Below are 18,274 nucleotides of genomic sequence, written 5' to 3'. Positions count from 1 at the left end.
GGAAAAGCCGCTAAGAAGTTTAAAATTCAACGCCGATCCACGTACCTTCTTCAGACATGACGTTAAAACCGAGTGTTGACGATTGACGAGGAATGTCAAGGGGAGAAAAGAACAGGAGGGTTTTTAATAGACCAGAAAAATTCCGATACGAGAAAAAGGGGAGGGGGGTCAAGGTCCCTCTCTTAGAGTGGGCGAACGTGTGGGCGAACCTTCCCGATCAAAATTGGGAAAAACGGCGAGATCGGCACGATCGGTGAAGCATCTTGGTTCTTGCTGTTGCGGAAACATATGATTTCTCACTAATGACTTAAAATATTTTCATTTCTCATTTCTACAAACTAGTCAAGTGGGGTGCGCAAGAAACGCGACATGGAATTCAGAACGCATATACAGTATGTAAGACAGCTTTTAAGCCGCACCACCGCGGCCACCAACACTCAACAAAGTCTTCTTCTGCTCCTCGGTAATTCGGGCAAGCGGAAGAGGGCGGGCCCCAGCGAGGGTCGGGGCGGGCAAGAATCCGGTTTGCACCAGATAAGAGGCATACAGACCAACCAACTCCTCGGTCACACCAGCACCGGCAGACACATCAACCCCTGACCACGTGGCATCGGCCTTGAGAGCCGCAGCGGCATTGGTGTCGGATAGCTCGGGAGCCTTGGTGTTGGAAGGAAGGTCCGAAGTGACAAAGTGATAAAGTGGCATGCTGTTCAGGGTTAGTATCTGCTACTAGAATGAAACTGTGATCAGAGGAAAAGAAACAAGAGAATACTTACAGAGCATGCTGAGAGTCTTTGTCGTCGTGTTGGCCATCATTGACATATTGCTCCAGGGCCATTGACCAAGGAACGTAGTCAGTCTGGGGGACATTGTAGCCATAGAGTTCAAGAGCGCCAAGGAACTGCATAAGGGAAAGAAGGTTAGATTGGTTGCTTTTTTTCTGTGTATAAGGTAGATGAAAGTTCTTCTTACCTGGTTGAAACGAAGACGTGGGTGACCAGTGACATGGGCAACACCGACGGGAGTGCAAGGAGGGTGGAAGGCAGTGGCAATGACAATGCGAGCCACATGGTCCACGGGAACCATGTTAACGGTATTGTTGATGTTGGGGCGAGCATTCAACTGAATGCAACCCTTCAACATACGGATAAGGAAGTCATCGGTGTTGGTAGTACCGGTGGTAGAGTCACCCAACACATATCCGGAGCGAATGATCGTTCCCTTCAATCCACGGCGACCAGCCTCACGGACGAGGTACTCACCGGCCCACTTGCTTTGGCCGTAACCTGTACCGAGACCAACGGCGCTGCCCTCGAGATCATCATCCTCACTGACACCATCCCCACCGGCTGCAAGGCTGCGCTCGGACTCTTGAACGTAGTAGTCTTTATCGAGGGCACTGGTAGAGCTGACAAAAGCAAGTTGCTTGGCCTTGCCGCTAGCACACAGCTTAAGAGCGTCGATAGTACCCATCACATTGGCGGGTCTCAGAGTGGCATAGGGGTAGACCCAGTGAACGAGAGCACCATTGTGGATCACAGCATCGACGCGGTTTGTGAGATCATCCCACAGGGTCTGCGAAAGACCAAATTGAGGGTTGCCAAGGTCACCGCAGATGGCTTGAAGTTTGTTGTCACTAGCCCAGGACTCATCCCAGAAGCCATAAGCAGCACAGGTAGATCGGAGTCGTTGAAGAGCAAGCTCCTCGCTCTTGGCACGAACCAAGGCGACAACCTTGGTAGAGGGAGACTTACGGGTGAGCAAATCACGAAGAATATGGGCCCCCAGGAAGCCAGTAGCTCCGGTAAGGAAGACGGTAGGCTCGCTGTCGAGCATAGGCTCTGTCCGCACGGGGAATTTCTCGGGGAGCTCGCTGGCCAACTGCCGAGCATCCTTGGAGTATTCATCGTCGGGCACATTGTGGGCCTGCGCAGCACCCTTATCAGGATCATCGGTGGTCGCAAAGGACTCTCGATCAAGCAGACGGTCAATCTCACCAGCGAAACCCTTCAAGGTAGGGCTGCGGAAGATAGCGTTCATGCTGATGTCAATACCACGCCACTTGCGACGCAAATCGAAGAACATTTGCTGCGCAAGGATACTGTGCCCACCAAGATCAAAGAACGAGTCATCGGTGCTAATCATGCGAGAAGTCACGTTGGGGATAAGCTTGGCCCAAATCTGAGCAAGGGTTTGCTCAGTTTCAGACAGCGCCTGGACAGCCGACGAGCGGCGTCGAGGGGCTGCGGCACTAAGCTCCGCGGTATCAGGGAAAGGCAAGGCTGGCTTGTCAATCTTACCGTTGGGGTTCAACGGCATACGCTTAAGAGGGATGATGACAGTAGGCACAGCGTAGGTGGGGAGCTTGCTGCGGAGATGGTCACGAGCATCGTCACGCAAAGGACGGAAGCGTCGCAGCATACCCACCATACCCTCAGCAGAGGTGTCATCTTGGATTCCCTTGCTCTCCAACCACTCAGACCACTTGCTCATATCAGGAACGAAGTAGCTGACCAGGGTTGGCTCTTCGAACTTGTCACGTCGGACCAGGGTGACATTCTCACGGACAAGAGGGTGCCGAGACAAGTGAGTATCAATCTCACCAAGCTCAATACGGAAACCACGGATCTTCACCTGATCATCAGCTCGACCAGAGCACTCGACGTCACCGGTCGGGGTGTATCGTCCAAGATCTCCGCTACGGTACAAGCGGTCTCTCGGGCCAACATAAAACTCTCGCCACGGTTCCTTAGCACCCTGAGACTGGGCCTGGTCTTTCTCGGTCCAGACCTCGGGCTTCACAAACCAGTTGGTCAAGAATTTCTTGGTGTTCATCTCAGGAGAACCGAGGTAGCCTTCAGCGAGACCACCAGCACGCACATAAATCTCACCAACCTCACCGATAGCACAGATACGAGTAGGGTCATAGCGGTTGACAACCAGCATCTGAACGTCCAGCATACCACCTGTAATATAATGTAAGCTTCCGTTGTGGTAAATGTGTACAGAGATTTCTTACGGCCTGCTGGGATGACATCCTTGACAGTGTCAAGGTAACCCTCCTGGCTCGAATAGCTAGGAATTTCAAAGTAACTCACAGCACGCTGAGTCTCTGTGGTGCCGTACATGTTAGTGATGAAGCAGTTGGGGGCCAAGCCCTGAAGCGAACGACAGTCACGCTTGATCAAAACATCGCCAACAAAGAAGGCATGGTGAAGAGCCGGGAACTGCGCCGAGGCACCACCAACAAGAATTTGACCCATGGCTGGGGTAAGGTGAGTAACGGTGGCACCGTAATTTTGCATCCACTCGGCAAGCTTCTCATTTTGAATATCCTCTCTAGCAGGGACAAGTAGCTCGGCACCCAAGAACAAGGGAGTGAAAATATCTCTTTGGATGGGGTCATGCGCAATACCGCTCAGCATAGTAAACTTGTCGTTGGGGGTGAGCTTGAAGGTCTCAGACATCCAAGGGAAATAATATGCAAGAGAGAAGTGACGTCCACGGACACCCTTGGGCCGACCCTCCGAACCAGATGTGAAAGACAGGGTTGGGGTAGAATCGGGACCAACCACGACACCCACACTGCTAGCCTTCAATTCAACCTGGTTTGCGAAGATATCCTGGCTGTTGACGGTACCACCAGTAAGGGTTCCATCATCCTGGAGAGCAAGAGCAGGCACTTCTGTGCGAAGCTCCAGGTTCTCGGTGATGAAAGAACGGACAATATCCGATAGCTCACCAGCATCCCGAGAGGCCTTAGCAATGCTGACTAGCGCACGGGGACGAGCAACATCCAGGTAAATATTTTGACGCTCTGGAGGGTATGCGGGGTCAATGACAGAGAAAGTGGCACCAGCCTTCAAGACACCCATAACAGCAACGACCAAGTCTACACCGCGGTAGGCATAGACCATGACAACTTCACCCCGCTGAATACCGGATTGCACAAGATGGTGCCCGAGGATGTTGGAAGCCTCGTTAATCTGCTTATAAGTGAATTCTCGGTGAGGAGAGTTGCTTGACTTGGTCTCTACCACGCAAATCTTTTCAGGGTGCTTCTCTGCATTGGCAGAAAATATATCATGAATCGCACCACGGAAGTTGGACCAGTTAAGATCCTTGGTAGGGTCGGGTAGAAGAGAACGCTGGTCCTCGGTCATCATGTCCACGCGGCCAATGGCCTCATCTGGGTTCGCCGCCGCATTGATAGTAATCTGAGCAAGTTGCTTGAGAATGGTAGCAATACGAGCGCTGGAGAAGAGACGCTGGTTATAGTAGGCACCCAATTCCACCTCTGAGCTGCCCGGTGCCACGTTGATCACCAAGTCAGTGCTGTCGAAAGTGTTGGCAGGGTATTCCTGCGAGGCGGCGGGAGCATCATAGGCGGCGAATCGGAAAAGGGTGGGAGGTTGCTCGGTCTTGGAATTTTGCTGGATGTAGGCACGCAGACTGCCGAGGGGCACGATATCGGAGGCACCTTCTTGGAAGATCTTGAAGGCACTATAATTAGAACAAATGGGAAGGGGAAAAAAAAATTCAAGATTGTGCTATCTCACCTTGTCTACCTTAGCATACAGCTGAGTGAAGGTCTCTGACGCACTGATAGGGACCCGAAGGACAAATGGACGGCCATCGTCACCCACGCTGGTACCCACGGCAATGTCTTCATCACCGGTCAAACGAGCAACCAAGACTACAAAGGCAGTCAAAAACACAGTGAAGTCAGAAGAGGAAGCTCCAGAGAGCTTCTTAACGGCCAATTGAGTGTCCTTGGGGAGCTTCACCGACTCAAAGGCCTCAATGGTGCGTTTGCCATCTTGCTTCTGTGTGTCGGGATAGTCTCGAGTCAATGGTGAGACAGTCAAGTTATTCAAACGCTGTGACCACCGTTCCAGGCGGTCTAACAAAGCTTGTCCCGCAACCATGATTGTGACAGTGACAATGCTTCGTACAAGTTTGCGGGAAACTTGTAAAAGGCACAATGAGTCAACTATCCCCTCGGAGGGGCAACGAAAAGTCCGATTTCGCCGTGATTGGTGTCCAGTGATTGGCTGGACTGCTTTCCCCACACAGAACTAGTCCTCCTCACCGCCTTAGTCCTGTGATCATCCATGTCATAGATCAATGATGGCGAGAGTTTTATCGTATGCCTATTCTGTTCTTAACGTGTAATGTTGATAATTGTATATGAGACTTGCAGGTAATTATGATATGATTTTCCAAGCTTAAATTCATCATCTCCTTAGAGATCTGTGTATGATACTATCAAGAGCGTAAACAGGGTCTTGAAGACGTAATATTTATTAACTAGTCCCACAATGAATGAGTATGTAAGCGGAGAAATGGGGCCCTTGAATGCCTAAGGCGGCCAAAAAGGTGGTCCGTCACAGTCTTGATCTCGCGTTCAGGGGATATTTGTCCCGACTGACATCATTGAATAAAGGGCGCGCAGTTTCAGGCGCAAAGGAAATTTCATGGAATAATCTCTTGTTTCATTCCGACCGATTCGACAACCGTTTGTCAAGTTTGGACTGAAGTCGCCGCATTCGGTTCCTCGAGGCGACCATATCCCCAAACAGTATCACGGCGCCGTTTCACCAATTTGGCCCGTGTTACTTCTCTCTTTTCTTTTATTATCTTTTTAACCAACCGACCTGCGTAAAAGGTCTGTTGGTGGATCGGATGTGCATATGATGATTCCGCATCGCAGCACGGCTCTTTTGGCCATCATTGTTTTTGTTGCCCTCCTTCTATTTATCTTCTCCTCCTCCCCCATCCCCAATACCACCGCCGCCGAAGGAGAAGAAACAGTTTCAGGTCCTGCCAAGTATCTACCTCAGCCGCACCTTCCTTCCTTGAGTGATCTCAAACTTCCGACATTCCGAGCCCCTTCACACGAACCGCCGCCGGTAGAAACCAACAGCACCAGCGGCGAGTCCAAATGGTTTAGCAACTGGGAATGGCTGAACCCTTTTTCCTCCGCCATCACTTTGGATGAAGATCGCTCCGTCCTCCCCCCTCTGCATGATCGTCGCCCGATCTACACCTACTACAATCCGAAATACAATCCCAAAAAACACTCCAGCAGTGAGCAGAAGGAGGATCAAAATGCCGACGCTGAGCTTCTTCTGGCCTGGCGGCGAGCTTGGTTCGCCCAGGGGTTCCGGCCAATCGTCTTGACACCGGGAGATGCGATGAAGAATCCGCATTATGAATTGGTGCAGAAACTCACCATTTCACCCGAGCTGGAGAATGAGATCTTCCGCTGGCTGGCATGGGGTCACATGGGAACTGGACTACTCGCTGATTTCGAATGCTTCCCGATGGGACGATACGACGACGATCTTTTGAGAGCCCTCCGACAAGGCACCGAGCCTGAATTCATCATCCGGTTCGATAACTTCCAGGGCGGTCTCTATTCGGCAGAGAAGCAGCGCATCGACGAGGCAATTGACGGTGCTGTGAAGAAGATGGATGACAAAACTACTTCCTTTGGGGACCTTATCAATCCAGAGCTCTTCAAGGTAATGAGCCCCAGCAGCCTTGCTTATTACAAGCATGCTACTATCAACTCTCGCTACCCTACTTTGCAAGAGAAAATGAGCCACAGCCCGTCCAATGGACGGCTGCTTTTGGCACAGCTAGTCAATTCCCACCTTCACAATACTTTCCAGAATTCGTTCCCAGCCGGGTTAGCTGTGTTGAAGCCTTTCCCTCAGCATACCACTGCCCTGGTGGAACCCGCATTGAGACTGGCCAAGGCACTCATCCAGTGCCCAGACTCTCCAGTCCCTGATTCTTGCCCACCCAACCTTCCCGATTGCCGTCCCTGTGGCTCTTCGAAGCAGCCCATGCTCATTAGTCAGCCGTCTACCTACAAAAAGACCAATTTCCTCTTCACCATTGGCACCCTACCACATCCATACACTCTTGTCAGTCTACAAAAGAGCTCCGACGAGGTTACCACACGCCAAATCCGTCGGGAAACTGAGCGAGATGCGTGGCTAAGTGACGTGACCAAGGAAGACCTTGGTCCAGAGATGGGCAGCTCCTGGAGGGGCATGGCGTTCAAGCAGGTTGTGGCTGGAGATCAGGCCGTTGCCACATCCCTGTGGATGACCGTTGAATCTCTTCCTGCGGAAGCTGGTCAGAGCCTTCCTTCTGAGCTCTTGGATGAGTTTGAATGGCAATTTGGATTCAAGATTCCTCGTACCGGTACCATCGACCCGACCGCAGCCAATGACAAGGAAAGCGTACAAAACAAAAACCCAAGCCAGGAAGGCGTTGGCAGAGAGTATGAGCTGCTCCAGAAGGCCAGGAACGTGATCAGCAGTGAAGAGCCTGCAAGTGCGAGTAAGAGAAATGTTGCTGAAGCCTGGAACCTGGCTGATACGGAGGTTTGGCGATTCGTCAAGGCTTACCGGTAAATCAAACTCCCTTTCTCCCATGCTGTAACAATACACTAACTTCTACTTCTCAGGGCTCGGTCCGTTGTTGAGCGCAAAAGATGGGAAGAGGAGGAGAGGGGATTTGCGGGCTCGAAAGCATGAGCGCTAACTTATGTGTATTTTTTTTTTATATCTTTCTTCTCCCTTCTTTCTTCTTTCTTCTTTCTTCTTTCTTCTTTCTTCTTTTTACCCTTTTCACTTCTCTGGTTTGGCTATTTACCCCAAGGTTGTGTGGTATATGTATTATTTTGTGATGTACTCCAGCATTTCCGGCGTCGTGGATTTTTTCTATAGAATGTCGAAGGGTTATGCAAACATTGAACATTCAAAACGTTAAATTAGGAATTAGTAATGGATCGGGTTCTAATAGGCGCCCGTCCCAACTATCGGATGGTGGCGATCCCCGCATGACACTCAAGGGGTTCCACGGTGGAGCTCGGGTGGGGTTCCCTATCGAGATACGATAATTGATCTCGTCCGCACTGTTTGCCCCTCTCACTGGTTATATGTTTCACTTTCGGACCTTGCCATCGAGCTTTAGGAAGGTCTTTGCGGTTTTCTCACATATATAGAGCGTACCAGCATGAACACTTGAACACTGACGTGGCCTGAGTTTATTGCTGTACCCTGCCATTCTTCATAATACCTTCTTTGTCGCAATGGCGCCCGGTATATTGGAGGAGGATTCTGAGGTGGCGGTCGAGAAGGTGACCTCACTGGCCCAGTTGACCGAGGAATGGGATGATACCATCCGATTCTATCTTAACGGCACCAAGGTTGCCGTCGACACTGTCAACCCGGAAGTGACCCTGCTGGAATACCTGAGAGGTATCGGACTGACAGGAACCAAGCTTGGCTGTGCCGAGGGGGGCTGCGGTGCTTGCACGGTGGTATGTGTTTGATAATCCAATCAAGGTCTGAATGCTTGCTAAAACATACGTTGGCTGGTATTAGGTGGTTTCGCATATCAACCCAACCACGGGGAAAATATATCACGCTTCCGTCAATGCTTGCATTGCCCCGCTGGTCAGCATCGATGGAAAACACGTCATAACCATTGAAGGAATTGGAAATGTGAACAACCCCCACGCAGTTCAACAGAGGATCGCTGTCGCGAATGGGAGTCAGTGTGGTTTCTGTACTCCAGGGATTATCATGGTAAGTGACCAGGTGCCTGAACATCAAAAATATGCATCATACTAATGGCGTGAAGAGCCTATATGCCTTGCTGCGAAATGACCCCACCCCCGATGAACATGCAGTCGAAGAAGCATTCGATGGGAATCTTTGTCGCTGTACCGGTTACCGACCTATTCTTGACGCCGCTCAGAGTTTTAACTCTCGAAATAACTGTGGCAAAGCAAGTGCAAATGGAGGCTCTGGCTGCTGCATGGACAAGAATGGTGGGGGCGGTGGTTGTTGCAAAGGCGCACCCCCAGTAAATGAAGACGCGAAGGATGAGCCGACGTTCCCTGCGCCTGACTTCAAGGCCTATAACCCGGATACAGAACTGATCTTCCCATCGGCATTGAGGAAACACGAGTTCCGACCACTCGTATTTGGCAATAAGAAAAAGAAGTGGTATAGGCCAGTGACAGTCGAACAGCTGTTGCAAATCAAGGGTGTACACCCAGAAGCCAAATTGATTGGCGGAAGCACGGAGACCCAGATTGAGATCAAATTCAAGGCTATGAACTACGCTGCCTCGGTTTATGTAGGCGATATTCCCGAGCTAAAGCAGTTTGCCTTCCACGATGACCACCTTGAAATTGGAGCCAACATATCGTTGACCGACTTGGAGTCAGTCTGCGACGAGGCGGTTAAGCGTTATGGGGCTGTTCGAGCACAGCCCTTCAAAGCGATTAAAAAACAATTGCATTATTTTGCTGGACGACAGATTCGAAATGTGGCATCCCCAGCTGGCAACCTGGCCACCGCATCGCCCATCGCCGACTTGAATCCGTGTCTCGTTGCAACAAATACAACTCTTGTCGCCAAATCACTTTTAGGAGAGACCGAAATCCCCATGACCGAATTCTTTTTGGGCTACCGCAAAACAGCTCTCGCTCAGGACGCCATCATTTCCAGCCTTCGAATTCCTGTCGCTGCGGCAAAGGGCGAATATTTCCGCGCCTACAAGCAAGCAAAGCGGAAGGATGATGATATTGCTATTGTCACATCTGCGCAGCGTGTATCACTATCTGAGAACAACGATGTGACTAGTTGCAACCTCATCTTTGGCGGTATGGCGGCGTTGACTGTATCTGCGAAGAATGCCGAGACTGCTTTGATCGGCAAGAAATTCACCGATCCTGCAACGCTGGAAGCTGTGATGTGTGCCTTGGAAGCTGATTTTGATCTACCTTTTGGAGTCCCTGGTGGCATGGCAACTTACCGAAAATCACTAGCAATGGGTTTCTTTTATCGATTCTATCATGACATTCTATCCAGCCTTGAAGTGAAGTCATCTGACCTTGACCCTGACGTGATTGCGGAGATTGAACGAGCCATTTCCACGGGAGAAAAAGACCACGAGGCATCTGTGAAGTACCAGCAAAAGATCCTCGGCAAGGCTACTCCCCATGTCTCAGCACTAAAACAGGCCACTGGAGAGGCACAATACACTGATGATATCCCGGTGCAACACAATGAATTGTTTGGTTGCATGGTACTATCCACCAAGGCTCATGCCAAGATCATCAGTGTGGATTATGCTGCGGCATTGGACATCCCTGGTGTCGTTGATTATGTCGACCATAGAGATTTACCCAGTCCTGAAGCTAACTGGTGGGGTGCGCCTGTTTCTGACGAGCAGTTCTTTGCCGTTGACAAAGTGAATACGGCCGGCCAACCGATTGGTGTAATCCTTGCCACCAGCGCCAAGATCGCGGAGGCAGGCATGCGCGCCGTCAAGGTAGTATATGAGGATTTGCCTGTCATCCTTACCATCGAGGAGGCAATTGAGGCCGAATCTTTCTTTGAGCATTCCCGATACATCAAATGCGGTGATACCGAAGAGGCCTTCAAACAAGCCGATCATGTCTTTGAAGGCGTTTCACGAATGGGTGGCCAAGAGCACTTTTATCTTGAGACTCAAGCATGTCTCTGTGTTTGGAAGCCCGAAGATGGTGAAATGGAAGTATGGAGTGGCACGCAGAACCCAACTGAGACGTAAGTGACTGCTGATTGTTTCATCTCTCACATATTATGATACTAACTGCTATTTTAGGCAAACCTACATCGCTCAAGTCACAGGTGTGGCCGCGAACAAGATAGTCTCTCGCGTGAAGCGTCTTGGAGGTGGATTTGGTGGCAAAGAAACACGTTCTATCCAGCTAGCTGGAATCTGTGCTACTGCTGCCGCAAAGCTGAAGCGACCGGTTCGTTGTATGCTTAACAGAGATGAAGACATCTTGACTTCAGGTCAACGCCACCCTTTCATGTGTAAATGGAAGGTGGGTGTTACGAAAGAAGGAAAGCTCTTGGCCCTTGACGCGGATGTGTATGCCAATGGCGGCCACACCCAGGATCTTTCTGGTGCTGTTGTTGAACGAAGTTTGTCACACATTGATGGTGTTTACAAAATTCCCAACGTCAATGTGCGTGGTAGGATCTGTAAGACGAACACCGTCTCAAACACTGCGTTCCGTGGGTTTGGTGGCCCACAGGGCCTCTTCTTCGCTGAATGTTACATTTCAGAGATTGCAGATCATCTGAATATCCCAGCGGAAGATCTTCGCGCTCTGAACATGTACCAGCCTGACGAAACCACACACTTCCACCAACCACTCAAGGACTGGCACATTCCTTTGATGTATAACCAGGTTTTGGAAGAGAGCAAGTACAACGAGCGACGAGAGGCAGTGACAAAATACAACAAAGAGCACAAATGGTCCAAACGTGGGATGGCTATTGTACCAACAAAGTTCGGTATCTCCTTCACAGCCTTGTTCCTGAACCAGGCAGGTGCCTTGGTACACATCTACCACGATGGCAGCGTTCTTGTGGCACACGGTGGTGTCGAAATGGGACAAGGACTTCACACGAAGATGGTCATGATCGCTGCCGAGGCTCTTCAAGTTCCCCAGGAAAGCGTCTTCATCTCCGAGACAGCTACTAACACAGTTCCCAATACCTCATCAACTGCCGCGTCGGCCAGCTCTGATCTCAACGGCTACGCTATATTCAATGCTTGCGAGCAGCTCAATGAGCGGTTAAAGCCATATCGTGAGAAGATGCCCAATGCGACAATGAAGGAGCTTGCACATACCGCATATTTTGACCGTGTTAATCTTTCCGCGCAAGGATACTATCGGACTCCAGACATCGGCTATGTTTGGGGTGAAAACTCTGGACAAATGTTCTTTTACTTCACACAAGGTGTCACCGCTGCTGAGGTCCAAATTGACACCCTAACCGGTGATTGGACTCCTCTGCGGGCTGACATCAAGATGGACGTCGGCCGTACAATTAACCCGTCCATTGATTACGGTCAAATCGAGGGCGCTTATGTCCAGGGCCAGGGTCTCTTCACCACCGAAGAAAGTCTTTGGCATCGCGCCTCCGGACAGATATTCACCCGTGGACCTGGCAATTACAAGATTCCTGGATTCCGGGACATTCCTCAAATCTTTAATGTTAGCCTGCTCAAGGACGTTGAATGGGAGAATCTGCGCACGATCCAGCGTTCGCGTGGTATTGGCGAGCCACCACTTTTCATGGGTAGTGCTGTTTTCTTTGCTATCCGTGACGCCTTGAAGGCAGCACGGGCGCAGTGGGGTGTCAAGGAAGTGTTGAGCTTGCGGAGTCCTGCTACGCCTGAGCGAATCCGGATTAGCTGCGCTGATCCAATTGTTGAGCGCGCTCGGGTTCAACCCAAGGAAGGCGAGCAGAGCTTCTTTGTTGCTATCTAGTGAAATTACAAGGTTGATGGTCTTTTCTTGACGATTCATGACATGTACGACAATACATATACATAAGTTGAAGTATTTGGGCTTTTGAAGAGAACATTTTGAATGGAAAAATTGATGATTGTTTGTATTCCTATTGAGGCTTTCCCGCGGCGACGTGTCTTGTTTTCCGTTTCGAGTTCTGCTACGATTTAAGCCGAAGAAATTCAAAAGAAGTAGATACACATTTTCCCCCATACAAAAATAACCTATCTGGCTAATTTCCAAAGACCAATAGAATGAACGGATCAAGTTAAAGCATCACAAAAACATCCCAATCGATCCCGATGGAAAGTTTCCCGAGAAGCTCGGCAAACTCCGAACCGCAAGAATGGCCGGGTTCGGAAAGCCGACGATCGTCACACTCCACAGCCCAGTAACAAGCGGCGAAAAAAAATATGAATGGCTCCACCGTACTTTTTCCCCCGGAGCGCATTCAGAATTTTTTCTTGGCTTTGAACTGGGGTAAGAAATACATTTCTTGAAAAGAATCCTCTGACTTCAATGTTGGCATAGTTCCATTCAATTGCTGCGATTCGGGCTTTTGATTCTTCCGGGATTCGATCTTCAGATAAGCTTCTATATCCGGAAAAAAGTCCGATCTTCAATTTTTGCCCGTCATGAGTGATGAAGAGAATTATGATGTCGAGGGGAAGCGTGTGATTGGCGGTCCCTTCCCTGAGGATGAGGATAAGCCATTCGATGCAAAGGATTTGGAACCCTTTGGCAATGAAGAGACTGCTGAGGTCAAGTATCGGACTATGAAATGGTGGCACTGCGGCATGCGTGAGTTCAAATTTCCGCTGATTCATATGTTGATATGTTGATATCTTGCATATTTATGTATACTAACTGATCATCTAGTCATGATTGCTGAGAATGTCTCTGTGGGTATTCTGTCGCTGCCTTCTGCTGTGGCCACGCTTGGAATGGGACCGTATGTGATACATAGCTGATGTCTACATGACTCATGCTTTCCCTACGTATATGGGCAACCATAGCTAACATTCAGATAGTGCTGCTGTCATGATTATCTTCATTTCTGCCCTGTCTTGGTACACTGGCTATGAAATTGGACAATTTAAGCTCCGCCACCCTCACATTCACAGTATGGGTGATGCCGGCGAGCTCTTGATGGGCCGCTTTGGCCGTGAGTTGCTGGGAATTGGCCAGCTGCTGCTCCTGATTTTCCTCATGGCGAGTAACATTCTCACCTTTAACATCTTGATGAATGTTCTCACAAACCACGGCACTTGCACCTTGGTCTTCGGTGTCGTCGGTCTGATCATCTGTTTCCTCGGAGCCTTGCCCCGTACTATGGACAAAGTCTACGTCATGTCCGTTGTTTGTATGTTCAGTCTTACGCGATCGTCCACTGTGGCTTTCTCACAATCCCCGGTCAGGCCAAACGGAATTTGAACTAACCATTTACAGCCTTTTTGAGTGTCTTTGTGGCCACTGTTGTGACCATGGTCGCCGCCGGTGTTGAGAGCAAGGGCCACATCAAAATCCATGCCACTACAGATGTTAGCTTCCAGGAGGGATTCTTGGCTGTGACCAACATTATTTTCGCCTACCGTAAGTTATCAAAAGTTACATTTTGGCTTGCGGCGCAGGATGGCTAACTCATCGATATAGTCGCTCACGTCGCATACTTCGGCTTCATGTCCGAGACTGAGGATCCTCGGACTTTCAACAAATCTCTTGCAATGCTCCAGATTATTGACACCATTCTCTACCTCGTCAGCGCTCTGCTTATTTACCGCTACATTGGACCTGATGTTGAGTCACCTGCTATCTCGTCTCTGAATCCCTTGATGGCCAAGATTGCATGGGGTCTTGCTATCCCCACTGTGAGTCGAACCCGCTATCTCCGAATAGCAATCCTCTTTTGCTTTGTGTTCACATATGCACATGTGCTAACTTAATCAAGACTATTCTTTCCGGTGTTGTTTTGGGCCACGTCGCATGCAAGTACATTTACGTCCGCATTTTCCGTGGCTCCGACGAGATGCACAAGCGCAGCTTCCTTTCCATCGGAACCTGGGTTGCTCTTTGTTTCGGAACGTGGGCCATTGCCTGGGTAGTTGCGGAGTCAATCCCTGTATTCAACGACCTTCTGAGTCTTATCGTGCGTATTGTGATCTATCGCCTTGAATAAGCTCCCTGGCTAATGATAATCTTTTCCTTTACAGAGTGCACTATTCGGCAGTTGGTTCAGCTGTATGTTTTCAAAAAAACCATCTCCCCTTTGCAATTTTTCCAAAGCTAATGTCATTCGCAGTTGGTCTCCCTGCCGTCTTCTGGTTCCACATGAATAAGGGTCAGTACTTCAAGAACTGGAAGAAGACATGCCTGACCATACTCAATGTTGGTGTCTTTGGCTGTGCCTTGGCTATCGTGAGTCCAAATCCCGTAACACGCTGGTGTTGCATACCAATTACTGACTCTTTTTCGCAGTGCGCATTGGGTCTTTGGGTTTCCGGCGTCACTATTCACAACGATACTAGCGGCTCTAGCTGGTCGTGTGCTAATGACGCGTAAGCTCCAGAGCCACCTACCTGCAACACGATATAGGATGTAAAAAAACTTTTGGCACATATTTTTCGCCGCATAGATGATAGATGTTTATAGCGACTTACATGTAGAATACTTGAATGCATTACCACGACGATAATGGCTCTAGAGTCATTATCCATGGATTTAATCTATTAATATCGAGGTTGAGTAAGATAAAGAAGGAACATTGAACATCCACAAGCGGCGTGATCAGAAACCTTGGAAGTTTTGATTACAGCTTAGGTAGTGGGCCGTCAACGGCTAAGGTGGAAGCCGAGATACCTGGTAACATAAGGCAACGAATAGCCTAGTAGTACCTGCTACCTGGTAGCAAGGAAACCAGTTGACACCACACATGTGCAAAACTTTGGAATATTTGTAAGAAATACCCTTGGATTTAAAATACCCACAAGGAACTTGAATAGTACATTTGATAGAATTAACTAAAACAAATACCCATGTGTTTTCAAATCCCGTAGTGCTACGGTCTACCGTAATTTTAAGACCGTGACTAAAACTTTCCGCGTAAAATGTAGATTACCTCCCGTATTTGATAAAATACCGTACCATTGCAGTAATCTTTTAGTATTTCAAAAATCCTAGTCGGCCGGTATCAATTGCAGTAATATTTTATTTAATCTAAGTCAACGCTAAAGTAGGACAATTGAAACCCCCAGGAACAAAAGAAAGACCCGATAAAGGGCTTGAAACCACAACTCCTATACATGCTTGGCCTTAAAAGTTTGTATGCCGAAAGAACATTGAAGAATAAGGCACCCCGAGCTATAAATGCAATAATTCTCTTTCACCCCTTGACATCATACTCCACACAATTGCTGTGCCTCAACGCTGCCGCAGAGTCAACCTGCAAAGCCGTTCTCTGACCAGCAAATCCATGTTTCTCGTCGGGGAAGGCGTGAGCATCATGAAACGGATCAGCCTGTATGGCTACAGCACTCGCTGCACGAGCCTCATATCTGGGAGCTGGAGCCGGAGCCGCACTCCCAGAGGCTGCCTTCGGCATAGAAGTGAGAGGCACGTCAGTGAAACCACGAGAATCAGGTGGTGGTGGTGGCGGGTTGTTAGGTACTGGGTCAAGGGCATGACCACCTCCATCACCACGGGTACGATCGTGGCCCCACCATAAGAACATTGCGCGACATACACCACACATAACGATAATAACCCAGACAAGAAAGACAGCAGCAGCGATAATAGTTTCTTGACGGAGAGCAGCCTGAAGTGCGGCGATCGCATCGTCGACAACCTCGGTTATTTTGTTGGAAGTTTCATCGCCCGCGTCAGAGAGGAAGCTATCATCAGAAGTGCCGTTTGTGATGCTTGCATTTGCGCCCTTGGAGAAGACGTCGGTGGGGAATAGCGGAATGCTAATGTGGGCGTTGTCAGAGACCCAAGTTAAACCCTTTTCGAAACTTGCAATTTTCAGACCAATCAGACAGTTGAATACATCTTCGATTGCATCCTTGAGGACTGTGTCTCCAAATGTATCGTTGAGGACCACAGTCACCTTGTCCACGAAGACGTTCAGGGTAGAGTTAACGGCTGTTGTGGTTGTGTTGACCCATCCCAGAACATCAGTATTTACCTCCGTATCGAAGTTGGTGATGTAGTTGTTCGCAGTGTCCGCCCACTCAGTTGAGGCATTTTGTAAAGCCGATACCACCTTTTCGGCGTACTCCCCAACTTCAGCACTAAGAGCTGGTACTTCCTTCGAGATCTCATGTAAAATAATCCATTGAAACAGACAGGCCAACAGGGAGGCGAGGCCGAGGGCGAGAACAAAGAGCGCTGGCAGAGAGGTTGCATATGCAACAGTCCACCGGACGATGATTTGCCGCCGACTGTTGCTAAATCGGCTTGCTGCTTTGATACCGGCAGCTGCAGTGTATGGTCGGGAGACAATGTAAACTACGTCCATAGGATCATGAGCTTCCTTGCGGACAAGTTGTGCACGCTCCTTCATGTGACGCCAACGCCGAATTTCTTGGTACGCGGAGGGGATACAGGCCAAGACAGCCGCGATGATGCAGACGATGATAAATATCTTCCTAGCAAGAATGGCAATGTCGGTGACCCCATCGAAGAAGCTATTTATTCCGTCGCTGTTGTCACAAAATGTCAAAGATTTCTTCGCGGGGACAGAAAGCACAGAGCTGTCGAAAGTGTAGCTACCCAAGGAACTGTTGAGTAGTTTCTTGACATCCTCAAAGGGCGTCTTGATGACTGTCTCAGTGAAATTCTCTATGGTAGTAAAGCTGGGGATTGAGTTGTTGAGCTTGCTGATACTCGTGTCGACAGATGAAGGAATAGACCAGCTGTTCAACTCAGCGAGAGAACTGTTGAGATTTAAGGTGGGGACCGAAGCGCCTAGGTCGTTGATAACGTCGATCACGTCATCCAAAGCGCTTTCAAAGGTTTTGACGACACTTGTTATATCAGCCTCCGCGGCCTTGATCGTTGCGTTCAGTCCGTCCACAACATCCTCGATCAGCACCGTTGCCACTTCCACCACGCCTCGAACAGCCAAGGTGATCAGACAGAGGTAGGTCTGGTACATCATTTTAAGAACGAAGATTATGATCTCTTCGGCGGCAGTGAGAGCCAAGTCGAGCATGGTGTTCAACCCACTCACTGCATCCGTGACACCGGCAGCCACCATCTCATTAACTCCCCCGGCGAGGTAATATGGCATCGACGCCATAGCACTACCCATGGATTCAACAGAGGTACAGGCAGAAAGGGCTTCGCGTTTGGCACTCGCCATATCGCTGCGTATGCTGCCGATTGCTAACAAGAGTCGAACAAGCACAAGCAAGATCAAGATCGTCCAGCGATTGATCCAAACCTGCGACAGTCGGGCCCTTAAGCCGAGATATGGTGTGAGGCCATCTGGATGAGATGGGATAATCCGCCCATCTACTGGGTTGTGTGCCCCGTATGGTGGTAGTAAAGGAAATATTGATCGTGTCGACTTTCCGAACACCATTGTGGTAGCGGTGTGGCTGGAGTTGCGGGGAAAAGGTATTGTTGTTGAGCAGAGGAAGGTAAATAGTTCGAGGATCGCAAAATGGCACGCGCAGGATTGAGGTCAACAAAGAGAAAATATGACTGAAAGACAATATTAGAGGACTTGTTCAGTACGCATGTTGTGTATCGACCAGCGATGAGTTATTGATGTGGAGAGATATCCAAACGGGAAGGCAAGACAAGAAGGGAAGAAGGGAAGAAGACAAGAGACAAAGTGCATGGATAAGTAGATATAGCGGCAGTTCAATAGAAACCTGAAGAATATCC

General features: G+C 49.4%; 5 protein-coding genes across 5 annotated transcripts; 3 read left to right on the top strand and 2 right to left on the bottom strand.

The window, feature by feature from the left end:
- Nucleotides 1-408: 408 nt before the first annotated feature.
- Nucleotides 409-5,057, bottom strand: aarA (L-aminoadipate-semialdehyde dehydrogenase; the record flags this gene model as incomplete). Its single annotated transcript, XM_057164280.1, has 5 exons — nucleotides 409-706; nucleotides 777-901; nucleotides 973-2,966; nucleotides 3,020-4,493; nucleotides 4,560-5,057. Coding segments are annotated over 5 exons (4,389 nt in total), but the record flags the coding sequence as incomplete, so codon positions are not given.
- Nucleotides 5,058-5,693: 636 nt separating this feature from the next.
- N7466_004882 (uncharacterized protein) lies at nucleotides 5,694-7,553 on the top strand (the record flags this gene model as incomplete). Its single annotated transcript, XM_057164279.1, has 2 exons — nucleotides 5,694-7,426; nucleotides 7,484-7,553. The coding sequence occupies 2 exons, from the start codon at nucleotides 5,694-5,696 to the stop codon at nucleotides 7,551-7,553; spliced, it is 1,803 nt and encodes a 600-aa protein (XP_057022960.1).
- A 557-nt stretch (nucleotides 7,554-8,110) lies between these two features.
- Nucleotides 8,111-12,364, top strand: N7466_004881 (putative xanthine dehydrogenase HxA; the record flags this gene model as incomplete). Its single annotated transcript, XM_057164278.1, has 4 exons — nucleotides 8,111-8,341; nucleotides 8,406-8,609; nucleotides 8,665-10,622; nucleotides 10,681-12,364. The coding sequence occupies 4 exons, from the start codon at nucleotides 8,111-8,113 to the stop codon at nucleotides 12,362-12,364; spliced, it is 4,077 nt and encodes a 1,358-aa protein (XP_057022959.1).
- Nucleotides 12,365-13,020: 656 nt separating this feature from the next.
- On the top strand, nucleotides 13,021-14,944 carry N7466_004880 (uncharacterized protein; the record flags this gene model as incomplete). Its single annotated transcript, XM_057164277.1, has 9 exons — nucleotides 13,021-13,186; nucleotides 13,265-13,337; nucleotides 13,417-13,748; nucleotides 13,835-13,978; nucleotides 14,039-14,253; nucleotides 14,334-14,531; nucleotides 14,596-14,623; nucleotides 14,685-14,800; nucleotides 14,861-14,944. 9 exons carry the CDS (start codon nucleotides 13,021-13,023, stop codon nucleotides 14,942-14,944), a joined length of 1,356 nt encoding a protein of 451 aa, XP_057022958.1.
- Nucleotides 14,945-15,764: 820 nt separating this feature from the next.
- prm1 (pheromone-regulated protein PRM1) lies at nucleotides 15,765-17,966 on the bottom strand (the record flags this gene model as incomplete). The annotated part of the gene is made up of 1 exon (XM_057164276.1): nucleotides 15,765-17,966. One exon carries the CDS (start codon nucleotides 17,964-17,966, stop codon nucleotides 15,765-15,767), a length of 2,202 nt encoding a protein of 733 aa, XP_057022957.1.
- Between the last annotated feature and the right edge of the window lie 308 nt (nucleotides 17,967-18,274).

The sequence above is a fragment of the Penicillium verhagenii genome (genome assembly GCF_028828195.1).
Source record: "Penicillium verhagenii strain IBT 33310 chromosome Unknown utg000005l_segment0_segment0, whole genome shotgun sequence".
Lineage (NCBI taxonomy): Eukaryota > Fungi > Ascomycota > Eurotiomycetes > Eurotiales > Aspergillaceae > Penicillium > Penicillium verhagenii.
Note: the sequence above shows the minus strand (reverse complement) of the source record. Positions and strands in the feature narration are given on the sequence as shown.